Below are 13402 nucleotides of genomic sequence, written 5' to 3' on the forward strand. Positions count from 1 at the left end.
TGTGCTTCATGTCGGCCTCTGAGTACCGCCACTCTGTGGTTCCTCTCCCGGTGTGCAGTGTGGTTCTGTTAAGACGCCAACTTCACAAGTTTACACTATATTAACAGCCCAAAGATCTTTATTCACTGATTTCTTGAAAGTAGATTGATTTGCTACACCAGATGTGTCAGAAATTACATACACGTGAAAGATCAGTGATATTTACACTTGAATTATTATAATATACAAACAGTGTTTCCTGATTGGTTGAATATAGAGAGCCCCAATGCAGCCTCTGATGGTTTCAGTTACTTTATCCTTAAAGTTTGGTAAAATTGTAAACATTCCTGACATCACCTAGAAATGACTGTGTTGTATATGATACTAGATAGATCAAGTTAAATTCAATATCAGCAAATTTGAATCAGGTGATTCTGGTCCAACAGTAGTCTTGTCCCAGATTTCAATGAAATTCCCTCCAGTGGTGTTGGATTTACCTTCAACAAGAAAAAGATAAAAATCAGAGTCAAGTGAGTCACTAGAGGCACTAAATGTTCATCCTGATGTCTCTCGAATAAGTCAGTAATATTTCCTACTTTATGGTTCACAGTGAAAATATGGACGACAGGAACGGCGCTCGATAGGGCGCAGAACTTCGCCAACACCACATTGGTCACCATGGAAACCAGCGGATTATAAAGTTATTTGATTCGCCAGTCCTTCCATCATCTGTCATGGTCATTTGGATTCCTTCATGTTTTCACTGTTTTCACTGTCACAAACTTCCGTTGGCGAAGGTCATAAACACAAATTTTTCCCCTATTTAAGGGCTTTTGTCCACCTGATTCTCTGTATTCATCCTGCTCTGATGCACAAATCACCTCGTCTGCATGACATTTTTATTGTTGATTTGAGACGACAAATACCAACATGGGAGCGTGAAACAGAACTGACGGGAGGTAAACAGAGTTTTCTCTCATAGATCAGATATAGAATAAAAAAAAACAATTCCTAACTAAAATAAAAAACTAAACATTCCCAAACAGGAAGGTTTTTAATAAATATTCTGACAGTACAGGGACTTAAATGTCTAAAGGATCAGCCAAGTCAAGCCTCACAAGAGTTATATGATTAATAAAACCATCTTTTTCTGTCTTTCACTGTTTTCTTCCCCTCAAATTAAGTCACTTGCAACAACTTTCTCCTTTATGCTCCGTGTTAAGCCAGTGAAGAGCAGAGCCAAGCCAGGATTTATGACCTTTCAACCAAAGGGAAGCTTCTATTAAAGACATTTCTTTTGGAGGCTGCATTCAGCCTTGAAATGTTCCTCTTCAGAGTGTCTGTATTAGATCTGCTTCAAGCCTTTTCACTGCTGATATCATTACTTGTTTGGACATTCATCCGATACTGGAAGCCCTGATATGCCGAGCTGGTCTGTTCCCAAAACTCCACCGTGTTTACGTGCGTCATCCTCAAAATGTGAAGCGGATAATCCAATGTGCTTTAGGTTATCGTCCGTGGAGCGTCACGGAGGAGTTATGTTAAGTCTGGTGGTGATTGCAGGTTCACCCCTGAACCAGTTGGTTTTTTGGAGGTTATGGAAACAACCTAAATAACCTAAATTATCTAAATAACCTTACCTCCCGTTCGTAGTCGGGTCACTGAGACTCCACATGACCTGCTGTCCAAATACACCAACCCTGATGCCGTTCTTCGTCCACAGTCCAGCGGAGCCATCGACTGATGCTGTGAAGACGAAGAGCTTCTCAGATACATCCAGGACTTCCACACAAGCCAACGGCCCATCGTGAGCCTTCCAGCTCTGCAGGACGGGGGGACGACCACACGCCTCCTGCACAGGGAGGGAAGGTGTTCAATCTATGAAAAGATATGGTTGAGCAGCCACAGCACTTTGATTTCTATTTACCCGGATATCCAGAGCATAGCAGGAAATGTCCCAGATCTGAACCCAGCCCGATGTGCTACCTGAGACCAGGAGGGTGTTTCCAGGCGGATCTGAGCTCAGGCAGCGCACACGCTGACCGGAACGTTCTGGGGCATAGAACTGACCTGGAACAAAGAGGGGCTTCCATTAAAGAAAGGAAATGAACTCCAGGCCTCTGAGTGTTTACATAAGCAGCAGAAATACGGTCTGCTGCTTCACTCTCATCGCTGCACACAAGAGAATTTATTTATAATCGCAACTTGTACAGATCTCAAGAGTCTCCTGGATCCTGAATGACAGAATCACTTCTGAGACAAACTTGTTTTTAACTGCGTCGGTTATGTCACGATGTGCGAGGAGGGCAAGATGACACAACACACACACACACACACACACACACACACAGTGCATGAGGCCCGTACCACTAAACACAGACGGGATCTGGAAAGAGACATAGTTGTGGGCTGCCAGGAATGGTACCGAGGGCAGGCCAAGTCGACAGTTCAGCCCGACTGCCACTTCTCGCTCTGTTTATGAATCTATCTTACCAAAGGAGGATCGTTGAAGGTGACAGCTGCGTGTCAAGTGATAATAAAGTGCACATTTTATTTCATGATTGTTGTGCTTAACTGACTGAGCTCACTTCACGCCCTCCTGCTGCTTTTCGAGGTTCCCTCTCACCGTAAGAGTGGTTCTCTCCGGTGACGCTCCAGAAGCTCAGCCAGCCGGCCTGCGACGACACCAGGACGCCCCGGGTTCTGAGCTGCTTGTTCTCAGCTCGATGCTGGAGGAACAGCAGGCTGTCCACAGGCTGGGCCTCTCTGGAGGCACACAGACAAAACACATTTAAAAAGGAGGTGTACCCATCATGTTGTTTCATCTTTAATGCTTCACCGCATTAAAACTTGCAGACAAAACAACGTTAAACCATTTAAACATTGTTGTTTTGGATTGTTAATGGTCAAGGTCAAAGAAAAAATGTGACTGTTGGATAAGACCTTTAATCAATTAATTAATTAATTAATTTAATCAATTACTCATTTATTTATTTATTTAATCAATTACTTACTTACGTAAGTACTTGTTTATTTACTCACTTGTTTATTTATTTATTTATTTTATTATTTATTTATTTTATTATTTATTTTATTATTTAATTACTTCCTTATCTAGTTGTTTATTTACTCACATATTTATTTATTTATGTATTTATTCATTCATTCATTCTTTTATTTATTTATTTGTTTATTTACTCACTTATTTACTTACTTATTCATAATCACTAGAGAACAAAAATTTAATTGAACATTCAAAATGTCTGTTATTGGAGCTGTAAACTAACACAATTGATCACTCTGAATGTTGATTAACGTTTTAGATATTTAGTTTAAAAAATGATTAACTTGTAAACTTTTTGGGAGAGGTCAATCGATTGAGAGCAAATCTGCAGTGACGAGTAATGAATGATTTGATAACCAGATGAGTATTGTGTCGTAATAGGATAAAGGCAGCAGGACTGTCAAACCCTCACTGACTCACACACTTGGGTTCTTACTGTTCCACTGTGTCTCTCCGCAGGTGGACCAACGGTCCCTGAGCGTCCAGCCTCCAGATCACTATCTCTCCATCGTAACTCGCCGTGGCGACGACGCCCAGAGCTGAGCATGAACGCACCGCCGACATGTCCGACCTGTGGACGCCTCGGGACTTCCACGACATGTCTGCCTTCACTTTCAAGTCCTGTACACACAAGACGTTGGAAATGAAAGTTGAATACACATTTCAATGCAGTCTTACTGTTTTAAGCAGTTTTCCAGAACAAGGAGGTCCAAAGTTGTTTTCCAACTGAAACTGTGAAGCTTTTTTTTTTTTTTTTTTGCAAATGGCTTCAGTCTGTGTTACAGATTACAAGTGTGTACTCTGAAACAGCCCATAATTATTTGTGTTGACTTGTGGAGAGATGCTGGGCTTAATTCTGCAGTTCTCTGATTTTGTTTACACCTCTGGGCTGTCGAGTGGGAAGCAGCTCAGCATGCTAGAAAGACGCGGTTTCAAGTGTCCTTCTGCGCAAATGTTTCTGTATTTGGTCCATATCATGTCTCTCGCCTCAGGATTTGGGATTTAAGGATGTAGGACTTGACTACGATATTGAGAAATGTTATATCTACGGTGAAAACCAGGATCAAAATCTGCTGGAGAAGCAAAATACTGAACGTTCCTACTGTTCTCCTGAAAGGAAAACTCCGAGCACAGGTCACATGTCAGGTAGAGACAGGGAGGTACGATGTCACACAAGAGCTTTAGGTGTTAAGATAGAAATTTATAAATTGAATTTAATGTTCTACATTACTTTTAATGTCAAGTTGTTTGCAATCTTAAGCGATGAACCCCCAAGAGCTGTTCATCAAATGCTGCATTTTTTTTCTTCAGGAGTTTCAGCAAATTCAACTTGGAATTCCTAAATTAAAAGTCGGATTGCATTCAATACACAATCCAATGTTATCAGCGAAATACCAAGAAGCACAGCAACAGGTACAAAAAGCACAAAAATAAGGCTGCATGCATGTGAAATGCAGTGGACAAGAACACACGTCAAATTATTGAAATTCACAGATTTTCTTGTACAGGATTGATATTGAATAAGAGAGTATTTATTAATACACTTCTTATGCTCCTATGTCATCCCAAATCCTCTCACAGGGAATCAGTACTGTAATCTAACTGCAATGTTGTGAAACAGCTACTGATTGTTCCACCTTGGCGTGAGTGACGTCGTACTGAGCGATCCGCTGGCTCCACCCCACCGCCAGCACCTTACTGCCACGCAGACACGCCAGGCCGCTGACCTCAGAGTCGCTGACAGGCTCCAGCTGATGCAGGTTCAGTCCGTTCAACAAACTCCACACCTGTTTGGAAAGCGATCAACACATTTTTCTTTATTACAACACGCTTTTAACGGATGCATCAAACTCACAGCGCTCTGCTGTTGAACCTTGACGGTGCCGTTTCGAGCTCCGGTGATCAGCCGTCTGTGGGAGGAGTCAAGGGTCATGCAGGTGATTTCAACTTCGCCATGAGCGTTGAAGATGTGAAGCCGCCTCCTCCCTGTCGCCACGTCCCACAGGCTGACGGAGGAGTCGGCATGTCCAGCAGCCACCTCTCTCAGGGTGGGGTTGTACAGAGCACAGGAGAGTGACTTCACCCCCATCTGGGCCTTTTCTCCATCCGTCAGCCAGCCGCCACTTCCTCTTCTGGTTTCAGACAGACCGAGCACGGCCAGGTAATCTTTGCAGGCCACCACCAGGTGAGGCTGCGTCTCCTCGGGAAGAGGAGGGCACAGCAAGAGCAAAGGGAAGTTTCCATGTTCTGGAATTCGACCTGGTTGGAGGCAGGGGAAGTGCAGGCGGAGGCTCTTCAGGCAGTGATGAGTAGAAATGTCCCAGACCTTCAGCTCCTAACAATCACACCGACAAAAATCAACCACAATCCAGACAAATCAGTGTCAGGTGTTCTGTTGACGTCCAGTTGATAGGTAATAATAAATATCTTCAATAGAATAACATATTTCTCTTCCTAAATTGCACTTTTCATAAAAACTATCCTAAACACATTCAAAGACGAAGGGAGGATTAACTAGAGAATAACCTCAAGAACAACTTATGCAGGTCTGATTCCATAAAGGTTTGTCACTTCATGTGTGGTATTATGTAAACGACAGGATATATAAGTTATTATTGGGGGTTTAGCTCCATCCACACTCAGAACTCATATCTAAAATATGCATTAAAAAAATATGAATATTAACATATGTGAGTCACATAAAAGAGAAAATTGTCACAATCTTCTCTGCCAATGTCAAATGGCTGTTCTGCTGCATCCTTTGACATTCAGAGACTCACAGCGTCTCTGGAGTAGCTGAATATCTGCCCGACAGCCTGGTAGATTGCGACATCCAGCACGGTGGCGCCGTGACCCGGCAGAGTGGCGACCGGACTGGAGGTCACATACCGAGTCCACAGCCTGACCGTCCGGTCGCCACCGCCGGTGACCATCAGCTGAAGAGACGCACTGTAGTCGAAACATTTCGCTCCCTGAAAACAGGCAGAACACAGCAACATGGCTTCATAAGATAAACTGGCTCACAAACTGAGGTTTAACATTTGATCCATCCAGTCTCATGAGTTTCCGTTAAGGCATTTTTAAAGGGGGGCTACGATGGCAAAAAAAAAAAGTCCAGACAGTTAATTGGAGTATAAATCTAGTACGCCCGTTTGACAAGAAAACCATTGTGAATAACAGGAAGCACCACCACCCAGTTTAATAACGCAGTGAGCAAGAGCTGCACTCCGTCTTGTAGTGACAAAAGCATGAAGCAGAATTTATGAATCAGTAACTTAACTCTCATTAAATATTTGCTGTTGTAGATTAAACTTACTGTGCTGTTATACTGTGTTATGTAATTTATCATGCCCTGTGTCAACAATTCTGCTGGAGTCACAGATTTAGTTTATTTTTAAATCTTCAGTCGCAGTCACCCTGACCGCAGTACTGTGACCTGCATGTGCTCCTCTGACCTCCTAACATCAGAACAACGTCTTTTAGTTTATAAATCTCTGTAGAACCTTTTCTGCTAAATGATGCAACTTTATATTCTAAATGCTCAATTTTAAAGAGTTGTTGTAAAAACATTTAAGTCACGTTTCCTTTCAGAAAAATAAGCCTGTCTCAATTCTTTCACACATAATCCACACAAAGTTGTTCATCGGCTCTGACTTATAAATGTAAGACTATATGAAGTATGAAATAAGTGTTTTTGGGAAGTCAAACTATTTAAAGCTCTTTGAAAACGAAGTATAAAAGATTACATTTTGTTTTCATGTTAGGAAACACACCAAGCAAACAACGCTGTAGAGTAGGTGTGTTCAAAGGACATAAAATTATACATTTTCATCATGAACCAGGCGAGAACCACCTGGTTTTAAAGTTCTCCTGTTAACCAGCTTCATCTCCTCCTCCTGGTCTGGTTGGTCCAGAAACCTTCAGTATTCTAAGTTTCTAGCTCCTCCTTGATTTTCCTCATTTGAATATTGGCTCATAGGAGCTGCATTCAGAATCTCCTGTGTCTGTGTCAGCTGGACTGGCTCTGCCCACACATGCCCATCTTGGGAAGAGGAGGAAGAACTTCCCCTTGTGGTGCCATGTGCCAGAGCAGAGCTGCCTAATTGTGAGAGGAGTCAAAGGGAGGGCGTACCTTGATTGTGATTGGCTAAACCCCCGATGACACTATATAGTAGTGATGCCGATATTAGTGATTTGTGAGTGATCGGGGATCGGCAAACCCAGCCGATCACCCCGCCGATCTAAAAAAAAAACACGGTCCACAATGTCCCCACTAAAATCAGAACTAGAAGCTCCGGTCGAGCTGCAGAAGCTAGAAGCAGGCGGAGCGGGGCCATAGACCTATAAAACTAGAGTTATATACAGTGGTTTATGTGTTTAATGTGCAGAAGTCTACTTCTAAATTTCTATGTGGTCTGTCTTCTTCTGTTTTTTTTTTTTATTGTGTTTGGTGAGTCACAGCGCCCCTAAAGGCCTGGCATGTGTACTACATGCCCTGAAGCCTCGTGTTGAGTCGTGTTCATAGTGAGGTGTGGATGGTTTTTTGGGATAAGGCCAGGGAGGAAAAAGATCGTTTCTTTCGTCGTGTGGATGTACCCTCAGCTTACAACAACAACTAAAGAAAAAGAGAAGAATTCTGATTTAATAAGTGAGTTTTCCAATAATTTCTAGCTAAACAAAGCTTCTGCCAATAGTGCTTTTAGCTTCAGACATCTTAGTTGCTCCAAAAATAGACTTTTGAGTATATTTGCAATAGCAATGTGAGTATCGGATCGGGAAAGTATCAGTATCGGCCGATACTCAATTCTGAAAAATCGGATCGGTATTGGGGGCAAAAAAGTGTGATCGGGTATTCCTTACTATATAGGGTTTGATTTCTGATTGGCTGGTTGGAGCAACACACTTTTTAAAACCTGAAACAAGCCAGGGAGAGAGAGGACAGACTGTCTTCACTTCTGGGGCGTCGGTCCAGGGATGGGGACGATTAGTACTGCTGGAGAACCTTTAGGAAGCCAATTAATCATAATAGGACTCTTTGAATTAACAATTAAGAGCAACAGTGTGTTGTTTCCAAAACATTGGAACTAAAGAGTAAAAGCAAACATAATTATAAAAATCTACTACCCAGAGGGAACATAGAGCTCAACTACCTTCACTCAATGTGTCATCTTTTTAAAATTGAACTCTTCTACCTGTTCAACTTTCCAGATGTAAGGCTTCTGCTCCATGGACACGTTCATGAAAACCACCGATGTGGCGTCGCTTTCTGATGAGGTCATGATGACGTTGGATTGGAACATTATTCTGTTGATGGGGTTCTGGTGGACGTCAGGGAAGTGACGGTAGGACACGTCGCTGCTGTGTTCACCGAGGTCCTGGTGGGAACAAACGGCTGGTCAGAGATTCTAAAAACAAAATATTTGAGTTCACACAGGAAGTGAAACCTACGGGGAGGAATATCCTCTGTGGGCCCTTGTCTTTGCTGGATGAGTTCTTGAAAAGGTCTTTGGATCGGTTGAGGAACCACATCAGATGAACGCCTCCTTTTTCATCTCCAAGCAGCAACAGCGGGGGTTCCTCTCGACGCTTGGAGGAAGAAAACATTTAGATTACTTTTTAAGTGGATTTATTCATTTGAAGCAAAAGGGTCTTTAAGTCAACAGGTGTCTTGCCTGTGCATCGTGCCAGTAGCACAGAGCCGTCGGGATGCTACTGAAACCTTCAAGAAGAAAGACAATAATCATATATTTTGGCTTTTCCCACAATTTTATAAAGCGACCAGATCGATGCATTTTCATGAAGTTACCAAATAGATGCAAATCCTCCAAAACGTTTGTTGATGACACGTTGAGAAAGTGCAGGTCCCTGCAGTCAGTTGCTACAGCAACCCTGTGGAAGTTCTCCATGTACACCGCATCAGTGGTCCAGCCTCTGAATCTCCTGGTGGAGGCCACTTCCTCCGCCGGGTCGCCGGCCAGCTGGGTCACAACACTGAGGCGTCAGCGTGTTGTTGTTGTTGTAACTTCATGTGGGTTTTATCTTTATTTTTAAAGCACATGATGTCACTCACCCTGAAAGTTTTGAGGATGTGTAGGCTGCTGTTCCAGACAGTGATCTGACCTCCTTTACTCACACTGACATAGCGGAGTGGAGGAGGAAATGAAACAGCAACTAAACGCACCGTGGGCTCACGCTGCAGGGCAACCGGCACAAGACAAGCAGAATTAATACAGAAGGTCAGGAAATTAAGTATTACTCGCACAAACTCTTGGTGTTTGGAAGAATAAACTACATCTATTCATTCTTGCTGTTGTTGCTGAACTTGTATTTTCTTCCTTTATTCATCCCAAAATTATATTTATTACTTGGGAAACTATTTTACAGTATAAATCAGCATATGTCATAATTCACATACGAGGGATATAAAGTAGATATTGAAGGGAAGTGGTTATTGTCTTGAGTCTCTTATGTTAACTACAAATAAAAAATGCACATCAATGACCAGTATCCACACTGAGATATTCAATAATTAAACTGTAATTTATATAATTCTCAATTTACACAAAGTATCACAACAATCAAGTCTGTCACACTGATTTATTCTTATTTGCTTTATTTATTCTTCCTTTATCTCTACCATTTTACTGTCATAATCTTTGTTGTAAACTTTGTTGCTGCTGTTGCAGTTAAGATCTGTGAATTGAAATGAGTGATTTGTTTTTATGTTTGTATCTACAAACTTTAAATAAAGTTTATTTAAAAAACAAAAAGTCAGTTTAACACAAAGGGGATAGAACAAATCAACAAAAGTAAGTTAAAATACAGGCATGTGTTTTGTTTGCTCAAAGTTAGATGTAAACTGATAAAAAATCACTCTCACTCTAGATTAACTAATAAATAAATGTCAAAATTATTGTTTTGAGACTAAATTAGAAGCTTAAGTGACATGCTAACCAGCTAGCTTCAATACACAAAAATATAACGTTAAATTTTCCCAAGAATTTAGTTTCTGTCTTAGCATTTAGCTGACAAAACTCAAAACTGAATTCACTGTTTTCCACCATGTTTTATTTCTTTTGCAGATCTTTATCAGTTAAGACCTGAAGCTAATTTCCAGTTAGCACAGATGCTAACAAGTCAAAGCTTCGAGGCAGTTCACGAGACATTGAGCTTTAAAAGCACTAAAAAGGTCAATTACAACGGGATTTTTGTCAGTTTACCTTATTTATCTCTGTGCACCGGAGTTATTTAGGCTTTATTAAAGGCAGTCAAAGCTCAGTAATCCTAAAGTGGGGTTCTCGCCATTTCATTATTTCAGGACCAAATCAGCTTTAAATGATCATAACTATGTTTCCTGACCTTTGTACAATATTGATTTTTCTCCCCATTCAAAGCAGAAGAATTAATTATGTGTGGGGAAACACACTCTTTCCACTTACTACATATAAACTCATGTAAAGACCTTAAATGTAAAGACTTGTCGTTCAAAGTATTGATAAAGATTATAGCAGGAATTACACTCATGCCAAGATTTTAGATTCGTTGAATTTGCAATATAATGAGATGGAAATCTCAGAATATGTGTAAGAAAAATCCCTACAGAGATGCCCAAACACACAAAAAAAAATGAAAACCCAATTTAATTTAGGCTTCTGTAGTACTGGAGAGTAGCCTTGGTTTGGGTTAAATGGTCTTTGCTGTATATTTATATATTTCTTTATCACGGAATCATATAGTTTAACACAATACTTGTCTTATCAGGCTCATGTTTAATCAGACTTATTGTGAAGAACCTTCAACACACACAGATTCGTTCATTTTAGTCAAATATTCTCCTGTTCTCTTTCCTGTCTCCAAACAGGGTCAAGGTGCTGACTTAAAATTATCTTTACCTATGGCGCCACCTGGTGGTTATTATTAGGTATAAAAGTACACACTGAACTCCTCCCCCCCATCCCCCAAGCTACTGGGGTCACCTTGTTGTCCAAGCAGTGTGTGATCTGTGGCGGGGTGTCCAGCAGGGCGGCGATGGGGATGGAGGCGCGCTGCCTCTCAGTGTATTCCAGAAGCAAGTATGAACAAAGCTGCTGCCACTTGATTTGCCCCGAGCAGCTGATGTCTACCTGGAGAATGGAGGAGTCGCAGCAGTTCTGCTTCATTGTCCTTCAGTTCAGTAGATTTTTTTGTCGTTTTGTGTTGTTTTTTTTACCTCGTTGAAGAATCTTTCCACCCACATGTCCTCAATATCTGGGCCGATCACAGACCGCAGCACCTCCTGAAACTCCTCAAACTTCATCCCGCGCTCTTCGCCTCCATTCCTTTCTTTCAACCTGCCCTCCTGTGTCTCATGTTGAGCCGCTGGACAATCGAACTCATGTTTGAGGAGCTGCAGTTGCTCCAGGCTCAGCTTCTCCGCAGGACTGAGGCCATAGACTGCATCGCTGCAGAGAGCAACACAACACTGATGAATTCAGAATGTCACCTGTCCAACAGATCTCCCCTCCACTGACTATTTTATTATTTCATTTTTTTTGTGGTTAGATTTGACTTCTTACTCCAGACTAAAATATCTGGTGAATTAGTTTAGCGCCCCCATGTGGCACCACAGGTAAAACACTACTGATCTAAACAGAAATACTAAAATACCCTCTCTTTTTTTTTTTAAAGCAGATAATACGTTTAGTGTGTTCAATAGAGAAATCCTTCCTCCTGTGTGGGCCTGTTGCTCCGGGAGACTACAGACTGAAACAGTACGTCACATGCCCCAGCATTGAGAGCTTCTTTCTCCGTCCATCTGGACTCTGCTGAATGATCCTTCACTTCACAATCAACACACAAAACCCTAAAATCATTAAGTGATAAACTCGTAACAATTTGCTCCTAAAGAGGTGAGAAAAGACCGTTGTGTCTGAAAAGGCTGGGGAGGAAGTGTCTGAACTGAAAGTATGTGAATGTAAAGATTTCAGTTTAATGCTAAATAACAACTTTACCTTGAACTTCAACACTTTTTTTTTTTTTTTAATTAAAGCGAAGAGAGAAGATGTGAGATGAGAAGGTGTAGAGGACTGAGTGTCCACAGGCGATAGTAAACAAACGTTGACATGATATTTATAGTGCATTTACTCTTTGTGCACATTTCAAATTATACCTTTCAGCAATTCGTGATCATTCTAGGAGACCTGGGTTTACTGATGGACGAGCAACAGAAGCAGAGTGAAAAGAGACAAAGTGAGAGGGAAGTTTATATTGAATTGTCATACTGTTGCTAAGATGCCGTCCATTCGAAGAAACTCACCAGAAGCGGCTGTTTGGCACCTCGGTGTCGTAAAGCCTCCACAGCCTGTTGCTGTTTCCTGAGGAATCCATACAGATCCGATGTTGTCCTGAAGTGGAGCTCGGTCTCAGTCCTTCACTTCTCTGGCCTTCGTTCTCATCCCAAACAAAAGCTCCTCGTCTTCGGATGGAAGGAATGTCCACCGCCCGTCTGCTGTGTTTGACCAGGCTGACAGAAGGAGAGTCAACACCTCCCTGGAGAGCAGCCGGAGGAGAGCCCAGGGTTTTCAGAATAGCTGCAGGTCTGCTGGGGGGTTGGAGAGTCGCGGCCTCGGCGGGTTAATCATTTAAAGAAGCAACGCTGGTTGGTTAAGATCGGTAACTTGATCAAACAGCAGCTCTTTTCTTTTAGAGATCTGATGTAATTCAGGCTCTGCAGAGCTTCTCAACAAGGACGTGTGAAAAACAAGTAGAATTAAAATAGATCCTGCACTTCTTGAACCAACGTGGTTCAATTATTGCCAAGCAACCCGCTGCACTTACATTTCAATGAGCACGAGGTGTCCGGGGGGGCTGCTGCCATGTTTAATGAAGGTGTCCGAGTCCCGGCGGAGTCTGGTCTGCTGGGCTTCCCAAGCTCCGCGTCTAACTTTAGACCAGCAACCGGCTCAATATTCACCAGCCGGACCGACGAGTCGTGGAGAGGAAATACTGACTGCAATTTCTAGATCTTTGGATTGAAACCATTAAAACCTCAGCATGGAGTAAAAGCAATATTAAGACAAAGTTAATCAAAACCTTTAGCAGATAAAAGTGTTTTAGGTTCTGATTTAAAAGAAGCGAGTGTCAACAGGAAGTTTGTTCCACAGGTGAGGAACTAAAAGCTGCTTCACCTTGTTTCTTCTGACTCAGGAACACCGAGTAAACGTCTTCCTGAGGACCTCAGGGGTCTGGATGTTTCATATTCTACAAGTAAATCTGAGATGCATTTAGGCTCAGGATCATTCAAAGCGTCATTGAGCAGAAGTCAGATCGTTTGATGCACATCCAGAAAGAAAGTCAGGTCCAATGTCAAAGGTTCTACAA

General features: G+C 42.0%; 1 protein-coding gene across 1 annotated transcript; it reads right to left on the bottom strand.

The window, feature by feature from the left end:
• Positions 1 to 93: 93 nt before the first annotated feature.
• LOC308111992 (cilia- and flagella-associated protein 337) lies at positions 94 to 11550 on the bottom strand. Its single transcript, XM_080467157.1, has 15 exons — positions 11253 to 11550; positions 11020 to 11166; positions 9114 to 9236; positions 8850 to 9021; positions 8716 to 8762; positions 8492 to 8629; positions 8236 to 8418; positions 5824 to 6015; positions 4917 to 5378; positions 4681 to 4830; positions 3480 to 3664; positions 2606 to 2745; positions 1907 to 2049; positions 1620 to 1831; positions 94 to 476 (listed from the first exon to the last, which is right to left on the bottom strand). The coding sequence occupies exons 1-15, from the start codon at positions 11337 to 11339 to the stop codon at positions 473 to 475; spliced, it is 2385 nt and encodes a 794-aa protein (XP_080323283.1). The 5' UTR covers positions 11340 to 11550; the 3' UTR covers positions 94 to 472.
• Between the last annotated feature and the right edge of the window lie 1852 nt (positions 11551 to 13402).

The sequence above is a fragment of the Lipophrys pholis genome (genome assembly GCF_963383615.2).
Source record: "Lipophrys pholis genome assembly, chromosome: 1".
Taxonomy (NCBI): domain Eukaryota; kingdom Metazoa; phylum Chordata; class Actinopteri; order Blenniiformes; family Blenniidae; genus Lipophrys; species Lipophrys pholis.